The 24841-nt window shown below is 43.6% G+C and overlaps 1 protein-coding gene across 3 annotated transcripts in view; it reads left to right on the top strand.

Annotated features, from left to right (window-relative positions):
* CREB5 (cAMP responsive element binding protein 5) overlaps positions 1-24841 on the top strand; it is a 973618-nt gene that overhangs the window by 783564 nt on the left and 165213 nt on the right. For all 3 annotated transcript variants that reach the window (XM_069211454.1, XM_069211452.1, XM_069211453.1), the window contains one exon: positions 15406-15532. In XM_069211454.1, the coding sequence (XP_069067555.1) occupies positions 15406-15532 (127 nt within the window). The remainder of the gene's footprint in view (positions 1-15405; positions 15533-24841) is intronic.

Consider the following 24841-nt stretch of genomic DNA (forward strand, 5'->3'; position numbering starts at 1 on the left):
TAATATCTTGAAAACTACTCACCGTATTTATACCAAGTAACAAAAAGCGTGATCTCGGGACCAAAGCTACCTTTCTGCCAAATTTGTTGTATTCCGTCCAGCCGTTTGGGCTGCAGGCAAGTCTAAAGACTCTAAGGTAATTAACATAGCAAATTCACTTTTTTGACCCTTTTTTTCTTAGCCCGTACTTCACGGATCACACTGAAACTTGTCATGCACTTCAAGATCCATTTTGACACTTTTTGGGAAAATTTCATGAAAATTCATCAAAAGGGGCCAAAGATATAGCCAAGTCAAAAATGCGTTTTCTATGGAAACTAGGTCCTAACTATAACTACCTACTGGCGACCGCAGGATATATATATATATATATATATATATATATATATAGATAGATAGATAGATAGATAGATAGATAGATAGATAGATAGATAGATTGATAGATAGATAGATAGATAGATAGATATATGATGAAATTAAATGGAGATTTTTATATCTGAAAGTTTTTAGAGCACTACGTGCTTTAACTCTCTACCAAGAGATGAAAGTCTGATCGGATATGTGAAACATATTTGATGTTCTTTAGTTGCAACCTCGGTCTTATGTGAGGATCAGTTCTAGATTAGATTGAAAACTTCCATTTCTCATTGTTTTTTTAACCTTGTGTAGTTTGAGTTTCCTTTCAGTTTTGGTTTACAGCATTCCACAGCTTCCATACATTTGAATGTTGATTAGGTGAAAAGGCAGTTCGTATAGCTACTACTACTGTTTGTCTAAAGTGCTTCTACCATTCCATGAACATCCATGAATTCAATTCGTTTACATGGTCTGAAGGAGCCTTGTTCATTGTAAGCTTGATCTGATGTAAAAAAGGACTCTTCTCACTGTAGATTGGGACCATCATAACGCTTTTAGAGTATGTCAACCTATGATCCTCAGAAATGCACTTCGCTGCACTTTTTGCTTTTTCACCAATACACTTGATTCTTTGCATGCATAATTATATTTTTACAGTAGTCAAAATGCAAAATGATAAAGTATTAATTTTCAACAAACCACACAAAAATTGCAGGTTCACTCAAAAAAATTCAAGGACAAAACTGTTGATGTAAAAATAGGAAATCCTATCACTCGACCACAAAAGTGGCTTGTTACTATTTTCTGAATTTACAAATGTGCACACTTACAGACTGATAATTACTTTTTGATACCCCACTACCTCAAGGGGCAGTTGAATTGTTACAAAGAGATGTGGTGTTGCTCAAGGTTAACATTTGCAGACATTCTTCAGGCTTTCCATTGTACATAAAAGGCCATACCCTCACTACTGGCAGAGACAGGCTATCACTAGTGATGCCACATTGCTCTCTTCTGCAATGTGGCAAATATATAGGTTAGAGCTAATTATGAACACTGTTCACTTCTGACTGAAGCAAATAGCCTGATCTTTGCACACAAAGAAAATCACAACTTAAGCCAATTGACTATTGACCATCCTTGAGTATAATCATAGGTTCACATTCCTATTGAAACTATTCCACTCATTTTGACTCCATTTCAATACTCAAGACGCGGTTTGACATCTATAAACAGTTTTGGATTCTCCTATGGATTGTAATTTGACTATTTATGACTCAGACCCCCTTCCCCAAGCCTACAGGTTGTGCAGCACTCCAAGGCATAGCTCATCGTTTTTATTAGATGTTTGGAACACATCTATACATGTGTTCTCTACTAAATTCAGTTTTCTATTTGCATACATATACTTTGCCCATAACACATAACGAAATCAAACTCTCTTTTGTGTGAACAAGCAAAATTGATCTTGCAAAAATGTGACAATTATAAAAACCACCACTTGCGACTAGCAGTGTCTATGCAAAATAAAACTAGTTCAGTCCTTTGTGAGTAGTGGGTCGTGATTTGGTGCCCAATTTCAAAACTATCTCCTGCTTGGCCAACAGTAAGGCAATAGCTACAAAATGATGTGTGGGTTTAGGGATGCCCTCAACATGCCCCAGTAATGCCATTCAGGGGTCAGGTAAAAGCAGCGTACCCAACATCAAGGCTAGGCTACCAAATATGTCACCTCAGTATGCCGCAGTGGTGTCACATGTCCAGGTCATGTGTGCAAAATCTGCAGTGGGAGTCTTGCATTTAGGGCAGTTAGATGAGCATGTGGGGTCTACTTTGGCAAGCGCAGCAGGAGTCATATAGGCTCTATGTAGGAATTTATAGTGTATTAGTCTGTGATGATGATGGTTAAGGGGAAACTGAGCATATCCTCTATAATGATCAGTGTGAGGGGGGGAATTCATCCAGCATCAATGGGTAGGAGGATTATAAGTAGTGCAGTGCATTCTGGATGCAACGTAGTATAAAATGATCCAAGTCGATGGCATGGTGAAACGTTCATTCTGAGTATGTGAAAACACATGGCCATTGGGTAAAAGATCCCCAAATGTGTGTAGATTTAATGAAGAAAGTGTGTGTTTAACCAATTTCCCTTAGTGATCGGGAGCCCCAGGTTGTCAGCCAATGGAATTGCAGGGGAAAACAGCAGGCCACAGTCTAAAAGGCAAGCTAATTTTCACCAGGCCTATCTTGTCGTAGAGAGCTTTTGCATATCCATAGGGTCCATAAGTTGTCCCATTGGGAGCAGCGCACCAAGAGGGGTGGAGGTTGCTAAGCCTTTCTCAGGTATGGCGTATGGTAAGCAGACATCTGCAGGGTACAATTTATATGCATAATCACATTGCTCTGCAAGATAGTAAAGTTGAAAATGTGGAACACCAAACCCACCGCGCTAATATAGGAGTGTCAAGATTTCTCATTGGATCTGAGGGTGCCTCCCCACCCAGACCCGTCACAGAAGATAACCCCTGAGCGTCATGAAAAAGGAGTTGGTGAGAGGAATCACAATGTTTACAAATAAGTACAAGAAGCGAGGCAGGATCACCATTCTAATAATGGAAATACGGTCATCCATATCCAGCAGTCAATCTGAGTGTTCAACTTATTGATGGTAGGTCCATAATTAAGCCTAATTGCCTGTTCCCTGTTGCAGTGGATATATATTCCTAGATACGTAACGTGATTATCCTGCCAAGACAGGGTAAAACTCACAACGCATAGGGGTCATTGCCTCTTTAAGGAGACATAATTCAGATTTACTCCAATTGATATGCTGTCCAGAAAATCTACCAAAACTGATTATCACCCGTAGGACCAGCGCCAGGTTTTCGGTTGGATGTCTCAGAAATAGCAGAATATTGTCTGCATAGAGAGAGATTAACAATGGGCCCGTTCAGACTTGAAAGCCCCTCTGAATGTGTTTCTCCTGCAGGTGTTGTACAAGAGGGTCCATTGAAATAATCAAAAGTAACAGCAACAGGCGACACCCTGTCGGATGCCTCTGTCAATGGGGGAAGCAGACGTTATGGTGCCATTGACTCTAATCCGAGCAGTGAAGTGGAAGTAAAGGAGCATAATAAGGGAGATGTAACCACGTGGCATGCCAGGTATGTGGACGGTTGCTTCCAGAAATGGCCATTCTAGAGATTCAAAGGCCTTTTCTGTGTCTAATAGGGCCACCATGGCAGGGACAGTGGGAGCTACGCTATCTAGCACCACAAAGATTGTATGTAAAGATGTTGAATGGTGAGGGAAAAAGCCTGATTGGGCAGAGTTCCATTAGTAGGGATAAGCGGTTGGCCAGGAGCTTAGCCAGGATTTTATTATCAAAGTTCAGTAATGATAGCAGGCGGTATGACCCACACAGTCAGGGGTTCTTCTCCGGCTTTGGTAACAGAATGATCACCACTTTAGGCAGCGAAGGGAGGAGCTTGTCGCAGTTGGGGGCCTCTTTGTACATGTCTAAGAGGTGGGGGGCAAGGATATGCTTGTATGTTTTGTAAATGGTCCTGATGAAACCATCAGAACCAGGTGCTTTGGAGCCATCCAAAGAGTCAATAGCCTGTATGATCTCGTCACAAGTGAAGGGTTCACCAAGAAACTGTTGCTGTGCCCAGTTGAGCCATACCGTAGCAACCTCTTTGAGATACTACGCCACCAGTGCAGGGGAGCAGCTATCCATTCACAAGGAATAGACCTGCTTGTAATATTGAAGGAGCTCTGTCTGTACCTCTGTGACAGTAGAGGTTGGAGTCCCATCAGACTTTTGTAATTCAGATATGTATGAGGCAGAACGAGATAGTCAGAGCAGGTGAACCAGAGTTTGGCCCTGTCTGTCGCCCACTCCATAACGAAGTGCCCAAGCATACTTGCCGTGGAAATGCACTTCACGTTCCGCAAGCTCATGAAACTCCTCCATAAGGAAGGAACGCTCATAAAGGCCTATAGTGAAAAGTCTTCTTGGTCCAGTCTTGTCAGAGCAACCTCAACCCGTGCAATGCTCCAACGAATGTCTTTAAGGACCCGAGAGTGCTTGGCAATACGGATTCCTCTGATATATGCCTTGAAGGCTTCCCACAATGTGGCCTGTCTGTTAACTGAGTCTTTGTTAATGTCAAAGTATTCCACAATCGTGGTGTGAAGCTCAGAGCGGAACACCATATCCAGTAGCGCCATGGCAGGGAAGCGCCCAGGGCACTTCTGGGACCCTGATCATGGAATCTGCAATGTGAGCTTAACCGAGGAGTGGTCTGATAATGTACATGGGAGGTGTGTAGTATAGTCAAGCCAGGGCAGTACAGATGCTGATACGAGCCAAAAACCTATACGTGACGATGTATTATGGGGTGTCGAATAGAATATATTTGCCCGAGCGGTGGATTGGCAGATGTTCCAGGGGTTGCGCAAGGAGTAAGTGTTGCAATGGTCATGCAGAACCTGCAGGGTTTGCCAATGGAGTGGGAAGCTGTGGTGTCAAGCCGAAGGACTTGACCTTTCGGCAGCCTTCGACACCGTCTGTCACCACACACTTCGCACACGCCTCCATGATGCTGGAATCCTCCAAAGGGCCCTGGACTGGATCACATCCTTCCTCTCCAGCAGAACTCAGAGAGTCTGCCTCCCTCCGTTCCTGTCAAAAGCCACCAAGACCATCTGCGGAGTACCCGAAGGATCCTCTCTCAGTCCCACCCTTTTCAACTTTTGCATAGCGCCACTCACCAACATCGTCCGATCCCACGGCCTTAACATCGACTCCTACGCGGACGACAAACAACTGATCCTCTCACTCACGAAGGACCCCGCCACCGCCAAGACCGACCTCCACAACGGACTAAACGCCATTGCCAACTGGATGGAGGCAAGCCGCCTCAAACTGAACTCGGATAAGACTGAGATCATCATCTTCAGCTCCAACAAATCAGCATGGGACAACTCCTGGTGGCCTGCCACTCCAGGAGCCGCTCCAACTCCCACCACCCATGCACGCAACCTTGGCTTCATACTGGACTCATCGATCACTATGACCCAGCAAGTCAACACCATCTCATCCTCATGTTTTAACACCCTCTGCATGCTTCGCAAGACCTTCAGATGGATCCCCATTGAAACCAGAAGAACGGTCATCCACGCCCTCGTTAGCAGCAGACTGGACTACGGCAACGCACTCTACGTGGGAACAACGTCCAAGCTCCAGAGAAAACTTCAGCGCACTCAGAACACCTCAGCATGACTCATCCTTAACCTCCCTCGTCACAAACAAATCTCAGCCCACCTCAGAGACCTCCACTGGCTCCCCGTCAACAAAAGGATCATCTTCAAACTCCTGATCCACGCTCACAAGGCTCTCCACGACGCTGGCCCTGCCTACCTCAACGAGTGTCTCAACTTCCACGTCTGACACACCAGCTCTGCTCCGCCAACCTTGCCCTCGCCACCGTCCCCCACATCCACCGTACCACAGCCGGCGGCAGATCCTTCTCCCACCTCGCCGCCAAGACCTGGAACTCCCTCCCCGTCAACCTATGTCTGACCTAGCACCTTCGGAAGCATCTCAAGACCTGGCTTTTCGAGCAGTAGCACCCCCACCCAGCGCCTTGAGACCCTACCGGGTGAGTAGTGCGCTTAACAAATGATTGATTGATTGACTGATTGAAGGTCTTGGAGTAAATTAAAATCTCCACCCAGTATAATGTGGTCTAAATCCTCCCTATCAATATGCATCTGCGGTGTCAGAAAAAACTCTGGGAAGTCTACGTTTGGGGCATATACATTGAGTAATAATAGCTTATGCCCAGCTAAGGTGCCCGTTATCAGTAAGTACCAACTGTGATCATCAGCAAGGGTGTGATGAAATTGGAAGGGGAGATTTTTATGTATGAGTGTACATACCCCACAGGAATAGGAACTATAACCAGAGAAATATCTGCGCGGGCCCCAGTGTTTGAAAAAGGTGTGCTGGGGAGCCAGTGCCAAGTGGGTCTTCTAAAAGAATGCTATTTTGGCGCCATGTTTGTTTAGAAGTTGCAGGACCGGCGTCCCTTTCCAGGGATTAAGTCTTGTGATATTCCAGGATATGAGTGCAACGTCTAGTGCAGGCCTCTTAGTGGATGTGGCGTTAGTCATCGGTGTATGAAAGGTTTGGACATTGGTGTCTTGCATAGGCAATCTTGGACATAAACAACAAAGAGATTCAACAGTATTGAAACTGACTAATGAAACCCATCCCCAACCCCCCTTCCACACCCGGCGAAAACGTGCCAGGTGAATCCCTAGGATTCCAACAAGGCTGTAATAAAAACCCAACAGTAGATAGGGTGGTGTCAACCCTGGAGGGGTGGTAACGCAATGACTAGTAGGCCCCCCCATCTTTGATAGGCATAATAATGTGAATGTCACATAGATAAGGTACACTAATTTGTTATAGTTTAAAATGTGTTTTACTAGATGTTCTGGAGTCGAATCGATAGTCACATTACTAGATGTGATCTGACATGGTATGCAGCAAATCTGCTACATTTTAAACAGGGGCATGACATTGTAAATCTTGAGGCACGAAGTCCATAACGGATGCCCGTGGAGTGAGCCTTCGGGGTGCATCTTTTGAAGACTTCTTGCAAAATTCCATCACGTCTGCAGGCTTGTCAAAAATTAGTGGTTTGCCATTGACATCCGCTTGAAGCCTCATGGGGGACAGCATACCATAGCGGAGGCCCAGCTTGCAAAGTGCATTTTTGGCATCCTGAAATTTACGCCTCGCATCCTAAACCACCACCATGGTGAAGTCAGGGTATATGGAAATCGTTGTGCCCTGATATTGAAGCTGGGCTCTTTCCCGGGCCAGATGGAGCACCACATCATGATCCCGTTAGTTTAAAAGGCGGGCTACAATTGGGCGGAGAGCAGTACCTGTCACTGGGCAGGGGCTGAGGGACCAGTGGCACTCTCCACCACAAATCTAAAGGTAAAGTTGCTTTGGTCCAACAACTTCGAAAGCAGGCCCTCTACAAAGAGGTCCATCTGGCCAGTGGCCATCATCTCAGCAATGGCAATAATGCATATGTTTTTGTGCCGTTCTCTAGCTTTAAGGTCTTCATTTTTTATAGCAACTGAATGCAGTCAGGATTCCAGCTTTTTGAATCTCTTGTCTATTTTAGCAGTGAGCTTATCGAGTTTCAATATTCGCTCCTCTGCATTTTCTAGTCAAGTGTCCTGTTTGCCTAGGCGTTCACCCATGCAGTCGAGGTGACGGGAATTGGTGTCAAATTGGGCATTGATGGTCCTAAAGCCAGCGCAAAGTTCAGACATTATGGTGGAAGCATTTTCTTGCCTAGTCCGCCTCATAACTGCTCATGACCCCAGTTCCATTGTCACTGGCGGTTCCTGCACTGGTGTCTGCTTGTGTTTTTACCTGAATGGTAGTTTCCTTTGCTTGGGGTTCCTACGCACCATAGTCGATGGGGAGAGGTAGCTCCCAGAACAGCTAGCTGGTCCTGGTTCTACAGGAGGGCAGAACCCACAGCCAGAGGCAATCAAGGGGCGGGGTCCCCACTACAACACAGCACAACAGTCGGGCAACAGGGGAAGACAACAAGTGGGCTTAGTTCCAAGGCAATTCGCAGAGGAGCAGCAAGCCAGCGGGTCCTTAATGTGGTGTAGCACCACCCACAGCAAGTGTACCCAAGTAGTGCATGTGGTAGGGCCAGCTGGAGCAGCAGTGGTGTAGGTACAAGTCAAGGAGATCCCCACTTAACCTGGGACCATGTGTGCAGGCAGGTTGCAGAAGAGGCGGCACCAATGGAGCAGCGACAAGTCAACAGCAGGCCCAGTCAGATGGAAATGAGTGCTGGCAAGGGCACTCAAAGGCCAGATTGGAGAATTGTAAGTGGCGGCTTTTAATGTGCAGGCGTTAAAAAGAGGAACAGCCATACCTCTTTCAATGCACTCTCCTCGACTGCATACAGAGGCCCAGACCAGGACCATAGATTGCGGCACTTGCGTTAGGCCCAAGTATGCCTCAGGGCATTAAGCAGAGTGAGCACGCCGCCAGCGCTCTGGTGAACTGCCAACTTCTGCTCCAGAGGCAGTGATGTGGAGTGCCAATTGCAATCAGGTCCCGGGTTTAGATTTCTAATCCTAATATGGCCACAACTCTCGTTATAGGGAGGGGAGAAGAGGAGGGTACAGCACCTGCACCTATTGGGCTTATTTTGCAACATATTGAGCTTATTTTGCAACTCATAATGCGGACCATAATAGTAAAATAAAAAAAGTATTGAGAATAATATTGAGTTCCATATAGAAGACAGTGACATAAGAGTGTCAATTCTAAAAACTATTAACTCTCTTGTACAACTGAAAATCTTCTAAGTTGAAGATTAAGTATATACTTTATCTCCCAGTGGCTATCACTTTTCTTAAACGGGAATTGCTAACTGCATCATTCTGTTAGTTCAGTAGGTACTCAATGAAATGATGTTTTCTAGAACCAATAGGGAAGAGTCAATGACAGTAAATTATTTGCAAGTAGGCTTAGAAGCATAATGTGTTAAATTTGCACAATTTCAGTGACAGGTGCCATCTTGAGATGGCCCATACAATTGCTGTCATTGAAAAAAGACTGAGGTTGGGCAAAATGACTGTTTGGATGTTTTGGAACAACACAATTAAAGCGATTTCATTATTTCACAGTTTTATATCTCTCTGTTCCTTTGATGCATTATATCATTTCACGCTACTTGCAGACTGATGGCTGTTTTTTTTACAGCATATACAGGTCAATACCATGGACCTTCAAAAATACTGCAGCCACTAAATCTTGTAACCAGTACATCATCAAGGTGTTTATTTAATTACACTGTTTACATCCATCAACTTACCTAGACCTACCTTTTAATGTAGTGGTTAAATTAATGCAGTGGATGCAATAATTTTGCAATGCGATATAATGCAAACATTAAAGTGTTTCTTTACCCTGGAGAATTAGGCCTGATTTAGAGGTTTGCAGGTGCGTTGCCATCTACCGGGGTGGGGAGGTCATACCCTCCTGATGATCTCCCACCATATTTATTGATTTTCACATGCCCTGCAAAGATATCTATGCTTTCAGATGAGATGCTACCACTGCAAAAGGGACAAAAGGTGCGCTGAGCAGCCGTGCTTAGCAGCCGCCATGTTTCATGTGGCCACTCAGCCAACTTTTTATTTTAAAACAACACTAATGACCCTGGCACCGTGGAATTTTCCCAGGTAATGGGGGTAATTTTTCTTTTGTTTTGTACGGGACCTCCAGGCTTCTCCTGGCGGTCCTGAACAGAAAAAAAATACATCAGACCGTGTACTCTAAACAGGCAGGATGGTCTGATGTACTTGGGGGCACCACAATTGTGAGAATTATGTTGTGCTCAGGCTGAATAGAGCGGGCAGATTGAAGGTGCGGTGGCAGTGTTCAGCGAAAGACCCTATTCACCAAACTCGAAATCAGGCGCTTAGCCTAATGTTTCTCAAGATGGCCTAACTGGAGATAAAAGTCTGGAATAAATAGTTATTTTATGTGGTTACCTGTTTTAGCAGTATTATATACTACTACCCACACAAGATTCAACAGAGGCTAGGTTACCAGTTACATTAATGACTGCAAAGATTGGTATATTTGACTGTGTTTTGGAAGCACAGCTCTCACTTGATATGGATGAGGCGCAGTAGTTTCACTGGAGTCTTATACATTATTACCTAGAGCTAATGGAATAAACTATACTTCCTATTGTATGTTTTATGTATTTTTCTTAAAGTGAACATGTATTTACTATCTCGGATGCTATTGTAGGACATTGTTCCATGAGTAATGGCCTGAGACTGAGAATCTACTGATTAAGTAGGCTGTGGGGGTATTATTTCTTTTTCTTTTCGGAACCTCTGGGCTTTCACTGGTGGTCCCAAACAGAAGTATAAATACATCAGCCCATCTGGTCTAAAAAGGGTGGACGGTCTGATGTACTTACACCAATGGCCCCAACTTTGTTGGGCTGTTGTGTAGTGTTTTCGCCAGCAGAGTCAGTGGGGGCACTGCCTTTGGAAAAACTATGGTCTGCTCCTTCTAAATAGAGTGGACGGGGAGGCTAGGCTACGCTGGTAATCAGAATGGTGGCATGGCGCTAGAGTTCCATCGGATCAGCCCCCCAGGCTCTGCCGTATGAGGTGCCCCTGTGGTGACGGGCGGCGGGTGAGCCAGAGGTGCGGAAAGGGCGCGACGCGGATGCAGGTGCTGTACCCTCCTCTTCACCCCTCCCTATAACCAGAGCTATAGACCATACTAGGATTAGAAATTGTGCCGAAATCCCATGTTTCCATTCTTTTCTCCCTGCAAATTTCATCAGGAAAGACCTGACAAATTATTTGTCATAAAAACAGGCCAAAACTGAATGATAAATCTTTGGGAATTTGTGCCGAAACACCAATGCAGTGGCTGTTCTGCATTCCACTGGGGAATGTTGTAATGGTATGGTATTCATGCACTTTTGGATTACCCTAATCTGCAGTATCGACCAGATGTCAGGATACTAATTTGGTTTTCCCCAACACTTGCTAGTGCATTTTTATCTATTTATTCACGATTTAAAAAAAACAGCCCAAACACTAGTAGTGTAAAAAGTGAAAACATCACTTAATCTTATTAATATGCATCACACAAAAAATAATGTATTAATAGCGTAAATTACATCCATAGAAACAGTATTCATTACATTTAATTTAGCTAGATAAATAATAGGTGGCTTGACTGCAGATTGTATTACTTCAAAACCGAACAGTGTCATGCATTCGTTGTGTTCTAAACTTAGACTACTTTAGTTTGGAGACTAAGGGATCAAAGGCTTTCCCCATGAAGTCTGTGTCTCTTGAACCATTCTTTACAAAACCCTTTGGTCAGAGTGAAACCTGCAAAATGCGTCAAAACCTATTTAAATTGATTTTCCCAGACAGCCCACAGCACTGCAGGGTCAATTAATTCCGATAGTAAAAACAAAGTCCAAATATCCACAAAGCAAAACATGGTCGCAGGGACACTTTAGGACACACACATTAGAAACACAGACACTAGGAGAAACGAGAATCATAGACATGGAAAACACTGACAGTGAAACACTCAAAAACAACAACCAGCTCAGCACACTCTGGTTTTCAAATATCCTCACTGAAAGAAGAAAAATAATCTTCAGAAAACTTAAAATACCAAGGGACCAATGCCCCTGCAGAAGTGAACTAAATGAAAACATAGTAATACAACCTAAAAAATATTTGTTTGAGAAGAGCACCGTTTGTTCTCATTTGTCTCAGTAAGATGAAGGCAGTGTTTGATTTATATTGCATCAGATGTTTGCTTTTAGACCAGTCAGGTGTTTTGCTACACTGGAATACAGTCATACAATTCCAATTGTTTCCATTTTATTTTAATTTGGGGATTTATGTTACACAAACCCTGCGGATATATAGATCACAGCTTTGCACGCAAAGAGACAACATCATCATGTAAGGTTGTATGAGCTTGTTGCAAATAAACATTGCTCACAACTGCTCCTGGGTATGCACAAGATAAACAGATTTCTGGTCCTAGCAATATCTAGAATAAACCGAATTTATCATTCTGGTAGAAGACATTTTGCTAACATTGTTTCATCACAAGAAAGGCAGGGTTTATTGAGAGGGGGTGAATTGAGATAAGGAGAGGTGTGAATTTAGATTTTACATTTATGAGACATGGTACCATCAGTAGATGGGGATTGGCTGTGCCAGAAGACGAGGTAATGGAAGCGAAAGCTTACTTGTCTTGTTTTGTGCACACCCGTACCCCAAATACTAAATGAACACCCCACCCCATATCCTCGGAACAGCTTATTTGACCTATGCAGTGATATTAAAATGGCCTCTTGCATAGGCAGCACAATTTTTTCGTACAATGCCTCAGAATATGGCCAGGGTGACACTTTCCTGTGTGGCAGTCAGGAAACACTGCTTCACTACATTCCAACAAAGGATACATCTTTGGTGTGGTAGAAAGCAGGGATGCTGCTTTAATGTCTGCCTACAAGCAGGGGATGCCAAGAATGCTGCTTTAATGTCTGGCTGCAGGCCGGGGATGTCACTTTGATGGTTTGAAGCATATTAAAATCCTCTTTTTTGTGAGTTAAATGGCTCTCAGCTTCATTGTGAATTGACAGAATAAGATGCCAATAACCTGTAAGATTCTCACACAACCACTTCACAGAACCTCTCACCGTCTTCACATGGCCACACCTACCAACCTCGTTAGGTCCAACTCGCTTTACAAAGAAGGCAACAACACCAGCACCTCCACAACTTTGCATTCACATCCGCCTCCCTCACATCCAGCTCTTCATAACTTCACCTACTTTAGAGCCCTCCTTAGCAGCACCAGTCACATATGCATCATCATCACCACTACACAGTTGACCTTTGCTGCTGTAGTGCACTATTCATTACATCGGAACCCCCCTCTAAATGCTCACTTAAATTTCACCTCTGCACCACATCCAATGTCTCACCAAAATACCTCTCAACTTAATACCAGCTGCGCTAATTCCAGGGTTTTGAGAAAGGAGCGGTCTGAAAAGCCAAGCTTTTCCTGCCATTTTTCCAGCTGCTTCTCTCAATCATCACTAGAGAGGAAGTTTAGGAGTTCATAGATCTGGTTGTTCGAACATTCTGCCCTCTGCTCTAAATAACCTAAAAGCTTTATTCCAGAGAAGCCAATAGGACCCCCTTCTTTCCTATATATAAAAAGTCTCAAATTTGTAAATAATTGAAAAACTCACACTGATTCAGCTCGAATGTCGACCGCAGCTCCTCAAAAGAGACTAGAGTCCCACTAGAGTAGAAATCCCCCTGCCTTTTCACCCCGTTTTTCCCCAACCCAACATATAGACATCCCTGAAATTCTCCTGAAGCATGACATTTCGCTGAAGCGGAATATAAAAATATAAGTGACCCAGGCCATAATTTCTCCAGAGTGGCGTCCAGATCTTATAGGCCACCTTTAGCATCTTATATCGAACCTTTTTATAGTAACTAGGTTCTATCTGCCGTAACAGACACTCTACTGCCTCTTCTCCAATCAATAACTCATATGTAGAACCTACTTCTCTGCCACTCCATCGATCTTCCCCGCCTCCCCCTACCAATAGACACATAGATTGCAGAGCAGCTCATCCATAATAAAGCTTAAAATTCAGGACGTCCCAACCACCTCTTCCCTCAGCAGCGTTATATACTTTAGAGCTCTCCTGGCTTTACCGTAATGTCCATAAGTATCTTCCAGAAAGTAAACAACATAACCCAATTAGACATGAGTTTTACAGAACACCATGACTAGCGAAGCCCTGAATCAGGAATGGCATTAATTCATCCACTAACATTGCAACATCAGCTTTTGATAGCGGAAAGCCCAGTGTTAATTACTTGCCCCTAGCTCATTCCGATGCTCTTTAGCCTTGATTTCAGATGTGAAAGATCTCGATTTATCATTAAAATTAACCTTTAACTGGACAGGGTTGATTTGAAAAGCCTTTCCCCCAGCGTCTGGAAAAGGCCTTATAAGCTGTCTTAATCACCATCTCCTTTTAACCGTAACCTCACAAAAGTAAGGTCTTGCAAAAAAGGCTGTCCATCAAAGCAGTGACTTGCGTCCGTTTGGACTTTCTCAAAGATTTGCCTATCTGAGCAGGTAATTCCCAAAGAATACTGAAATTGCTCTAGGTCTAGATGTTTAGGTCCTCACTTGTCTATTTAACTTCAAGGGAAATCGATGGGCTCTCAGGACCTCTAGATCCCAGTTCCAAGAGGTTAGTTCTGGAAAAGCCACCTAGAGGAGAGACATCATATAAACCTTAATGTCATTGCCCTCGGCCCCCTCAGCAATCCAGAGGAATCTCTAGTTATTGTAGCACTGTCTATTTTCAAACTCTTCCATCTACCATAGAACATCTGACAGCTGGGACATATGAGCCTCCGTCTGCCCCTTAAGTGCCCCGACATCCATCTCTATGTCTGCTATTCTGTCTTACATTGCAGTGACTTGTTCCCCAATCTCAGTACACATCTTGTTGATCTTCTGGATTGCCCTTTGTAGTTGCATCATTGCTACCCGTGCCCTTCGGCTCTCATTGCACTTGTCCTCTTCCAGTGGCTTAATTGAATTATAACTAAGACTTAGAGATGGCTCACCCAGGGGAGAGCTCAGATGAGTTTGCCTGATCTCTGATGGCTGTACTACAGGTAATTGTTCTCACCATACACCTGCTGTGTTGCTGAGTAGTTCAATTTCTGAGAACATGGAGGATATGAACCTTTTCCATTCCCCTTAGTACTGGTCTGACTCTTGATCTTCTTTCTTCGCTTGACCCACTTTACAGTGGCCCAAGGCCCTTCAGGAGTCCCCCATTCCGCCAACCTTTCCATGGCGGTGTGAACCGCCATGGAAAGGCTGGCATATGGGAACTCCTAATCCCCAGGGCGGCGCTGCAAGCGGATGTGAAACCACCGGGACAGCCAGGCTGCCGGCTTGTGGCATCCTGGTGGTGTCGGTGGTCTGACCATGGTGGCTCCGCGACGGTCATAATGTGGTGGTCCCCCAGCCAGCCTGTTGGCAATAGGGCCACCACTGTGAGTCTGGCGGTCATGCAGCCGCCAGACTCATAATGACCCCCTATATGTCCCATAAACAGCAGTGAGTCTTAGTACTAAACTAACATAGTCAAAGTAAGTATTTATAATCTGCCAGTAGCATAGACATACCTAAGATATTATGCTGTGGATATGCTGTGGATATGTAAGTACACATGGCCAGTACAGTGAAAATATGAATGGTTCATTCAATCAGTTATGTCTTCTGAGATTGCTCCAGCTTTTACTTGGGACTTTACATTACTCTCTGTTTAATCTCATTTAATACTAACAGGATTTTGTTCTCGTTTATCGTAGGCCTGTTCCAGGCTCACTGTCTTCACTCCTGCATCTACACAACAGACAACGACAGCCCATGCCTGCATCTATGCCCGGTACCCTTCCCAATCCCACCATGCCGGGATCATCAGCTGTCCTGATGCCAGTGAGTTTTGTGTTTTTTTATACCATCTACTGCAATCACCTCATTGAAAAGAGCAGTCCTTGAACAGTGGGAGGAAAAGACACATGGGGAGAGAAACAGGTATAAGCTGAGCAATCAGAAAATGTACATTGCTGCCTTATTGTGATCTAATGCACAAGAAAAATGTAAAGGGATATCAGCAGTGGTTTCACATCAGTAGTGATGATGAACATTTTGTGTGGTGCTGATACTCGAGTAAGTGTTCCATTACAAAGCTCATCGTTCATATCTAATTCTTCCCACATAATACCTACATCTACCCACACTTTCCCACATATTCCAAACATCTTCATGATGACATTCCTGATGATGTGCAATGAAGTTGGATAATGACTTAAGTAAAATGCTGTTTTCAAATGCTAAGGTATTAACACAAACATCAACCTGTTGCATATCTTCATTGAAATGTAAGAAACTATTTGAATAGTCAGTTTTAACAGTGTTTCCCTCATGTTTATTTTTTTCATGGTTTATATACTTGAACTACTTTTATTGATTATTATCATAACTTGTCATAAAATTGGAACCACTTACTGACTCCTGAAGATTGAGGGGGTCATTATAAGTTTGGTGAATGGAAAAGCCGGCCGCCAAACTCCCTTGGTCAGGTTGCCGCCAGTGCAGCTGCCTTCCCGTGGCCCCCATTAAGAGTTTCCCACTGGGTCAGCTGGAAACAGCCCACAACATTGACGCCGGCTCATAATTGAGCCAGCAGCAATGCTGCGGTGCATAGGGTGCATCAGCACCCATCACGCTGTTCACTGTCTGCAAGGGGGGTCGTAATCCCCAGGTCGGCATTGCTTGCAGCGCTGCCCCAGAGGATTAGGGCCACCAGCACCGTCAGTCCCTCCTGTGGAGGTAAACTCGTGGTGCTGGTGGTCCGACTGTGGCGCAACCGTCACAGTCATAATGTGGCCGTCAGACTGCCGCTAAAGCGGTTGGACCACCGGTCTGGTGGCGGTCAGACCGCCACTGTGACCCTGGCAGTCTTTCGTAATGAGGCCCTTATTCTTGAGTTGATATTTCATTTAAACACGTTTGCCCATTATCTTTTGAAACTCTTTAAGTGTTTGTTATATATAAAACTAAAGATACAATTTGATACAAAATCCAATGGCAATGCTCTTTTATATAAAACTTAACAGCTTCCATCCAAAAAGTTAAAGGCAGTTTGGCAGATGGGTTACAGCCTCACAAAATGATATTCCATCAGCCTTATAAAAGTGCCATAATATAATGCACTTCTATAAATTCATCATGTTGTCATAGAGATACCTATCTCCTAAACTCTACATCTGGCCCTAATTTTTCTGTTGGTAAGCCCTCTTTGCCTATCATCAGAATTCTGTACTGCTGAATACTCTGTCTTTTTGTATCACCCGTTCTCGTTTTATCTTGTGCTCCATCAAGCAGTGCATTCTGTTTAATTCCTTAATAATAACTCTTGCTTAGTTCATATTTTCTCAGTCTTGGTCTTACTGTTTATTTTCATACATACCTCCAAACAGTTATTGTCTTTCCTGTAGCCTTTGGAATATCTTGGCACATTTACACTGATGGGTCAGAACGCTTTGTCCCCTAATATTCCTTGAAAACACCTTGTTAAGTAATTTATACTACTGAAGGTATGTTATTACACGTGTTTTATGGCACAGACAAAAATAGTTATCATAAATCAATTTTAAAAATAAGTTAAAGCTATAGAAGATTCATTTTTATTTTTATTATTGTGGTGACAGAAATGTTTTACTTACTCAATGTAGTGTAGCAAGAAGCCAATAGATTTTGCTCCAGTCCATGCTACATGAAGAGTTTTCACCAAGGAAAAAATGGAGGAAAAGTGTTGTGAAAACGTATGTATGTGTGTATGTATATAAATATGTATGTATGTATATGATATTGTTAGACCTGACACCCTTGGGTGATAGCCCCCCAAACCTTTTGCTTTCCCCCCTCCTATTTTGTTGAATTCATTTTTGTTGGCTTTGGAACTCTTTGCCCCTTTACCACTGCTTACCAGTGCTAAAGGGTTCTCACCCTAAAACATGGAAAAGTTGGCCTACACCTGATTAGCACATTTAATTTACTTGTAATCCCTAGTGGATGGTACTCCATGTACTCAAGACCTGTAAATTAAATGCTGCCAGAGGGCCTGCAACACTCATTGTGCCACACACTTTAGTAGCCCTTTAAAACATGTATCAGGACTGTCACTGCAGCCTGTAATGCAGTTTTAAACTGCCATTTCAACCTGGCAAAATAAGCCTTTTGCCAGGCCTAAACCTTCCTTTTTAATTCTTATACATCATCCCTAATGTAGGCCCTAATAGCTCTTAGAGCAGGGTGCATAGTATTTAAAACGTAGGACATGTGTACATACGTTCACATGTCCTGGTAGTGAAAAGCTCCTGAAGTCATTTTTCAGAGTTGTAAGACATTTCTCTCCCATTGACTAACACTAGGTTGCCTTATTACATTCAATAAGTGCTAACTTTAGATGGGAGCAGATATGGATATACGGTTTGGACTCAAATAAATTGCACTTCTAAATCCTCTTTAATAGTGAAGTTGTGTTTCAGGTCACAATTCTGAAAATGCCACTTTTAGAAAGTTGACATTTTGTTGCCCTAACCATTTTGTGCCTTCTGCTATTATCTTGGGTCACGTGACTGTGAATGGCTCTGCTGCTGGAGTTTGTGTATTTCTCCCAGACAGTGACAAAAAGGGAAATAGATGTGGGCAGGATGGCCATCCTATCAGGATGGTTGGGGGCAGCTCTGTACTTTGCCCCACTTAAACTTCAAAGGGCTTACTTCCATCAGACACAAAGGAACCTGACACCAGTCTTTTGTCACCCTAGACAGTATGGAGCCTTGACAGTGGAAGGGAAGAACTTTCCAGAACCAGAGATGGTGTAGAACAGGATGTACACTGGCTCACAAAGACTGGCACCAGGTATAAATATTGGACCCCTAGAATAACTATTCATTAGAGTGCTGCCAAAAGAACTGTCCTGCTATTGGAAGGACTGTGTTGCTGTGACCTGTCTAAAGGAGGAGTGTTGGACCTGTGCCTTGAACCCAGGACCACCAGAATGACTTCAAGGCTAGCTGCCTGGCTGCTTGTGTGAGCTACAAGGACACACCAAGCTTCTGGGGCACTGATCCCTGCTGCTGGCTTCTGCTGGAGTACGTCCTTTTGTCCTGGACCCTTGGAATGGACCCTTGGTATGGTACTGAAGTGGCCTCCTCCTACCAGAATCCAAAATCTGGTACTTTCAAACATTTTCACCAAAAACTGCCTGGAAAGGTGACAGAAGACATGGTCCTAGATGCCAACTGATCTTCTCACTGTGCATCGCTGGTCGGCTTGACTGGGCGGTAGCTCCTCCTACTTTGTTCTGCATGGCAGCAAATCCTCTTCAGCTGGACATTTCTGCAGCAGTATCTGGCCTTGTGGAGGCTTCTTTAGCTACAGCCTTCAGCCTCTTCATGCTGGGTGAATCTGATCTCTAGAAAAACTTCTAAGTCCGAAGCTATAAATCTTGATCAGGCTCAACAATGACCAGCTCCTCATCTGCCTGGAAATGTAGCTTCTCCTGCCTGGAGACTTTTTTTGCCTTTGTCAACAGCTTCACTGGGACCTTGTCCAGCAGCTCCCTGTCATTGTTGACACATCCACAAATACAGTGTGCTGCCTTGCTCCACTGAAACCCTCCTTCTCCAGAACTTTTTCAGAAATTTCCTCGAAGTCCAAAGGTAAGCCGGGACCGGACCCAATCCAACCCTTGTATCGGACACATGCTCCATTGTGATCAGCTTTAACCTTTGACTTTGCCATGGTCGCGCATGACCAGATACCCCTGGTTGGTGCTTTTATGATTTAGGTGCTGTTTTTTACTAAAAAGTTTAAAAGTTCATAACTCTGGTTCTAGTGATTGGATTTAATTGATTTTGGTGTAATTCTATTTATTAAAACTCACCATATGTTTCTAAATTGGTATGGAACTGTTTGTGTGCTGCAAAAATACTTTACATATTGCCTCTATGTTAAGTCTACTGCTTTTGTGCCATGATACCAGAGGGTTAAGCATAGGTTAATTAAGTGACTTTCCATGGTTCAATTTGACGTGGATTGTGTTTATTAGTAAAGTGGGGCTTCCACTTCTCTCAACTAATAACCCAATTTCTTATAATATTTATATAGTCAAAGATAGCCAGAGACAGCAGAGTTGTGTATACACACTCTAATTTCAAAGAAAGAAAGAGATCACAGCATTTCACAAGTGGGGTTATGGCCAGGACAGGGCCCGATTTAGGGCGGTGCAACTGGTGCAGCCGCATCGGTAGCTGACTTTTGTGGGGTACGCTGTGTTTAAAAACAACTATTGGTTTAAAAGCACAGTGAACTTCCTTGTGTCCAGCAGTTTTCAGGCAACAATAAAAATGTTAAGATAACACTGGTGATTAATGTTCCTACTGGTGAGAGATCAAATTTTTTCTCAGGCAGTTTTGACTCATCATAAAGTAGCGCAGAAGGTTAATGTGCCTGCTGCACAGAACGTGTACCATGCAGATCAAGGAGCTGAGTGTGAGCGAACTATGAGTAGCGCTATAACGAAATTAAATGTATGTCAGAGAGAAGCTATGGAGAGATGAGGTGCTCTGTCAGAGAGTGGTAGTGAGGGAAATTTTTGGAGAAGGAGGTAATTGATGGGTGCCAAAAACGACTGTTGCACCAGGTGCCACCAATGCTGAAGCCGGCCCTGTACCAGGAGGGGTGGTGTTACTGAGTTTTCAGAGGGAAAGACAACTATCTATGTAGTCAAAATGTAGTATCCTTAGAAGAGGAAATCTTCAGGTCTTTCCTAAATTTAAGAAGAAGGAGGGGACAGTTCTGAGAACTTTAGAAATGCTTTTACAGGTCCTGGTTGCCACCTAGCTTTTTGCATTTTTATTACCTCTAGTCAGTCAATATTGTGACTGTGGATGTGTCGACAGCCACTGGAGATGATGATTTTGTCAGGCAGATAAGCACTGGTACTGGTGTTATATCTTTGTGGAAAATTCAGCCGGTGTTGAGTCTGGTGTGGGATGTTAAGTGGACCCAGTAGAATGGCATCGTTGTGAGGGTGTTGTGGCTGAATTTTTTTAGGCACTTGATGAAGTGTAGGATGGATTTCCAGAGCCAGTGTGGTGTGGGGGAAGCTGTGGGTCCGGGCACTGCGATCATCTAACCGTGAAAGTATATCACCTTCCAGGAGTAAAGGTTCCACTTTCTTCAAAAGAGAGCTGCTGCCAGGTCATCTTGATCCTTTAGCGATGTATTCATTGATGGCAAGGTCAGTGTCAAAAGAAAATCTTTGCGACTTCATGAAGCAACATTGTCAGAGGATGAATCCGTCCGGGTATTACTAGGTGTTCTTTGTTACCATTGACCAACAGCAGGAATTTGGTCTTAGTGGGATTGAGGCATGTAACACATCTTTTCCTTACAAATAAGGTTTAATGTGATACGGAAATGTGAATAACAATAGTCCATGTGCAGCCTTTTTGCAAGACACTGAAACTATCCATGTTAGTTGGGTGTTCAAAATGGAACAAATTTATTGAGCCTTAAACATAGTCCCAACTTCCAGACTTGAAATATATTTTCTACACGTACTTGTATTAGAACTAGTGGCCATTGGGTGTGTGCCACATCTGGGCAGTGCAAAAACAGTTTACTCCATTCCCATGAAGCAAAAGCATTACTCCTCCTCTTTGTGAAGTTTCTATAAGATGGCTCCATCATCATTAAATTGAAACCAATATAAAATAACACCTTCAGAACTTTTCTGGTGAAATTGTGAAGTTACATAAGATCTAATTTGACAGTTAACCAAGAAGAGACTTTCATAACATGGTCCAGAGAGTCTGTATGTTTGTTCATCTGTTATGTAAACAATATGTAAGCTTAGACCAACTACCAATTGTCACCTAATCTTTGGGATTGTTTAGTATGATCAGTGGTGCTGGAACGATTTTTCGGATGTGGGGTGTGTGTCCACTGACATCACTCCATTGAAGCATAAAGAATAATTGATAGTGTTTCTTTTAAAAGACAACAATGCTGCTATAAGAAATACCTTTTAAGGGCCCCTTTATTGTTCATTCTCCATTTAAAATCGTTCAAGCTTTATGGGAGTGCTGCAGCACCTCCATATCCTTAATTGTAGCGCCTCTGATTATCAAATAAATAGTTTCTTGTTGTTTTAACCAAGTAGAAAAATAGATGGTGTGCCCATGTAGACTGCCAGATGGACACCATTACTGGTCAGACAAGACGTGAACACTATCCAAACCTTAGTACATTTAACAGGAAAGAAATTCATCTCAAATATCTTTTCAGATATCTTACTGTTTGAAAAGGGGAAGATTGTTTTGTGAGTCAAATTATCACGTATCTGAGGCTCACATCACAAATCAACAAAAAAATGCCTTTATTTGCGCATGCGATGACGACTAAGTATAACAAGCATTTGCAATACAATAGGTCTTGCATTTGCTTGAGTTAGAGCTATTGGCATTGTAAATTCATAACTGGACTTTTCTCGCCACATAAATTGGTCAACCCTGCCTCATAATTTCGTCTTTTTCTGCCATATAATTCCAGTGGCCTAGCATTTAACTAGAGCACTTCCATTTACCAATTTCCTCTATCTTAAAACATATACAATTATTATATAAACCTTTATCAGAAAGAAAACTTTTGGCATTAGAGTCTAATGCTCAAAAGTTCATAACAAAAATATAATTTGGGATGGATTGGAGGGTGAAAGGAAAGAGGGAGTCGGGAGTAAAGATGGTGAGGACAAGTGGCATAGTAAGGGTGTCATGGGCCCTGGAGTATGTAAGGAAAATGCTGACTGCAATTTCAGTAGGAAAATACAGCAGTAATTAGAGTTGAGTGAAGTCCGTAGGTCTCTGGGCCCCTGTGCCACTGCACCTGTTGCTCAGGTGATAACTAGGTCTCAGTAGAGAAAGCGGATGGGGCAGAAAAAGAGAAATGAAAGAAGTACAATAGACGAAGGGAAGAAAGAGAAGGGGGCACAAAGAAATGAAAGAAAGAAGGGAAAGAAAGAAGGAGAAATTGGAAACACAACTAAGAGAAGAAATAGAGCAAAAGCATGAGACAAAAGAAAAAAGGGAAGGAAGCTAGTGAATGAAAGATAAAGAGGAAAAAATTATAAAACAAGTGTTAAAATAAAGAGAAAAATCAAAATTAGAGAACAAAAGAGATGGTGAGAGAATCAAGCAGCGAAAGAACCAGGGGCTGTATGTTCTGACACATTTCCCACAGACACAGAATGAGAAAACCACTTTGACACTTCAGGTCCCCACAAGTAACTTGTGGCTTCCACATACAGACAGAAAAAAGAGGGATTTGTAGTAAAACATGAATTGCAGACAAAGATAAGAAAAACACCAGAGAAAGGAAGGAAAAAAGATCTTTAAAAAAAGTGAAAGGACACATACAGAGTTAAAGGAAGGATCAAATAAAAAAATACAAAGAAAGAATGAAGGGAAGAGAAAAAATAGCGAAATTAAGGAACAACAGATGAAGAAAAAAGAGAGGAACGAAACAAGGAAAGAAATAACCAAGTGTGAGTTTGAAAGACGAGGTAGTAAGACAAAGAGGGAAATAAAAAAAAGAGAGAGGAGTAGAAATAAACAGTTGAAAGAAAGGGCGAAACTGTTAACATGTGGATTTTAAGAGCTGGAAAGAGAAAAGTGGGGGAGAAAGAAAACATTGAGAATAAACAGAGTAAAGGAAAGAACGGAGTGAGATAGGTGAAACAGACCCGCCCAAATACAGATCGCAGCTAAGAATAGATTTAATTGGATCCCACACGTCCTCAAACAGAAGTCAGAGTGTGGAACAATATGGGGCACTGGAGAACAGCAGGAGGTGCATTAGCAGAGTTGTATGTGAACCCCAATACAGAAATATTGGGGTGCTTCAGATCAGGATTGGGGGGGGTATAGACAGATCTGTGTCCCGGCCCAGTGCTGGAATAAAAGAAAGGCAGTGGGTGAGGAATGAGAAACAGAGCGCTGTGTAATTCCTAGTATTGGAATAATGGGGCGCTGCAGGTTAGGATTGAGGTGCACTGACAGAGTTGTATGTGGGCTGCAGTACTGGAATAGTAACGGACACACAAGGTCAGAAGTGAGGTATGTTAATGGAGCTATGTGTGTAACCTAGTATTGGTGTGCCAGTGTTGCCGAGTGTAAGCCTTGAGGTCCCCTGGTGAAGCTGCGAGTGGGGCCCAGTATGGGAGTGGCATTGCCTCTGAACCACAGAAGCGAGGAGTCCTCAAGGGCGTGTATGTGAGCCTTAGTACTGAGAAGAAATGTGCACTGAATGTTAGAATTGATGGATTCTGGCAGAATTGAGGTGGTTCCCGTCAACAGTGGCAATGGATGTTAGACTTGAGGTGCACTAGCTGAGCTGTGTTTTGCTCTTTTGGGTCCAGTATTGGCTTGGAAGTGGGACTGAATATTAGAATTGAGCTGCTGTTATGGAACTGCATGTGAGTGGGGTCCCATTGTAGAAAAGGAAGTGACCTTTCTGGGTAGAACTGAGGTGCACTGGTGGAGCTGCACCCGAGGTCCTAATACTGGAACAGCAGAGTGTACTGACTGTAAGAACTGAGGTGCTCTGGCAGAGAGCGTGTGTGGGGTTCTGGCATGATCACGGCTGATGGCTTGGAGTGTGTGAACTGAGGTGTACTGATGGAGCTGCGCCCGAGGTCCCAGTACTGGAGCAGCAGAGTGTACTGACTGCAAGAGCTGAGGTGCTCTGGCAGACAGCGTGTGTGGGGTTCTGGCATGATCACGGCTGATGGCTTGGAGTGTGTGAACTGAGGTGTACTGATGGAGCTGCGCCCGAGGTCCCAGTACTGGAGCAGCAGAGTGTACTGAACGCAAGAGCTGAGGTGCTCTGGCAGACAGCGTGTGTGGGGTTCCTGGCACTGGCACAGCTGAGGGTTTGGAGTGTGTGAACTGAGGCGCACTGATGGAGCTGCGCCCGAGGTGGTCCCAGTACTGGAGCAGCAGAGTGTAATGACTGCAAAAACTGAGGTACTCTGGCAGACAGTGTGTGTGGGGTTACTGGCCCTGGCACGGCTGAGGGCTTGGAGTGTGAGAACTGAGATGCCCTGATGAAGCTGTGTCAGAGGTGGTCCCAGTACTGGAGCAGCAGAGTGTACTGAGTGTAAGAACTGAG

Source organism: Pleurodeles waltl, chromosome 10 (genome assembly GCF_031143425.1).
Source record: "Pleurodeles waltl isolate 20211129_DDA chromosome 10, aPleWal1.hap1.20221129, whole genome shotgun sequence".
Lineage (NCBI taxonomy): Eukaryota > Metazoa > Chordata > Amphibia > Caudata > Salamandridae > Pleurodeles > Pleurodeles waltl.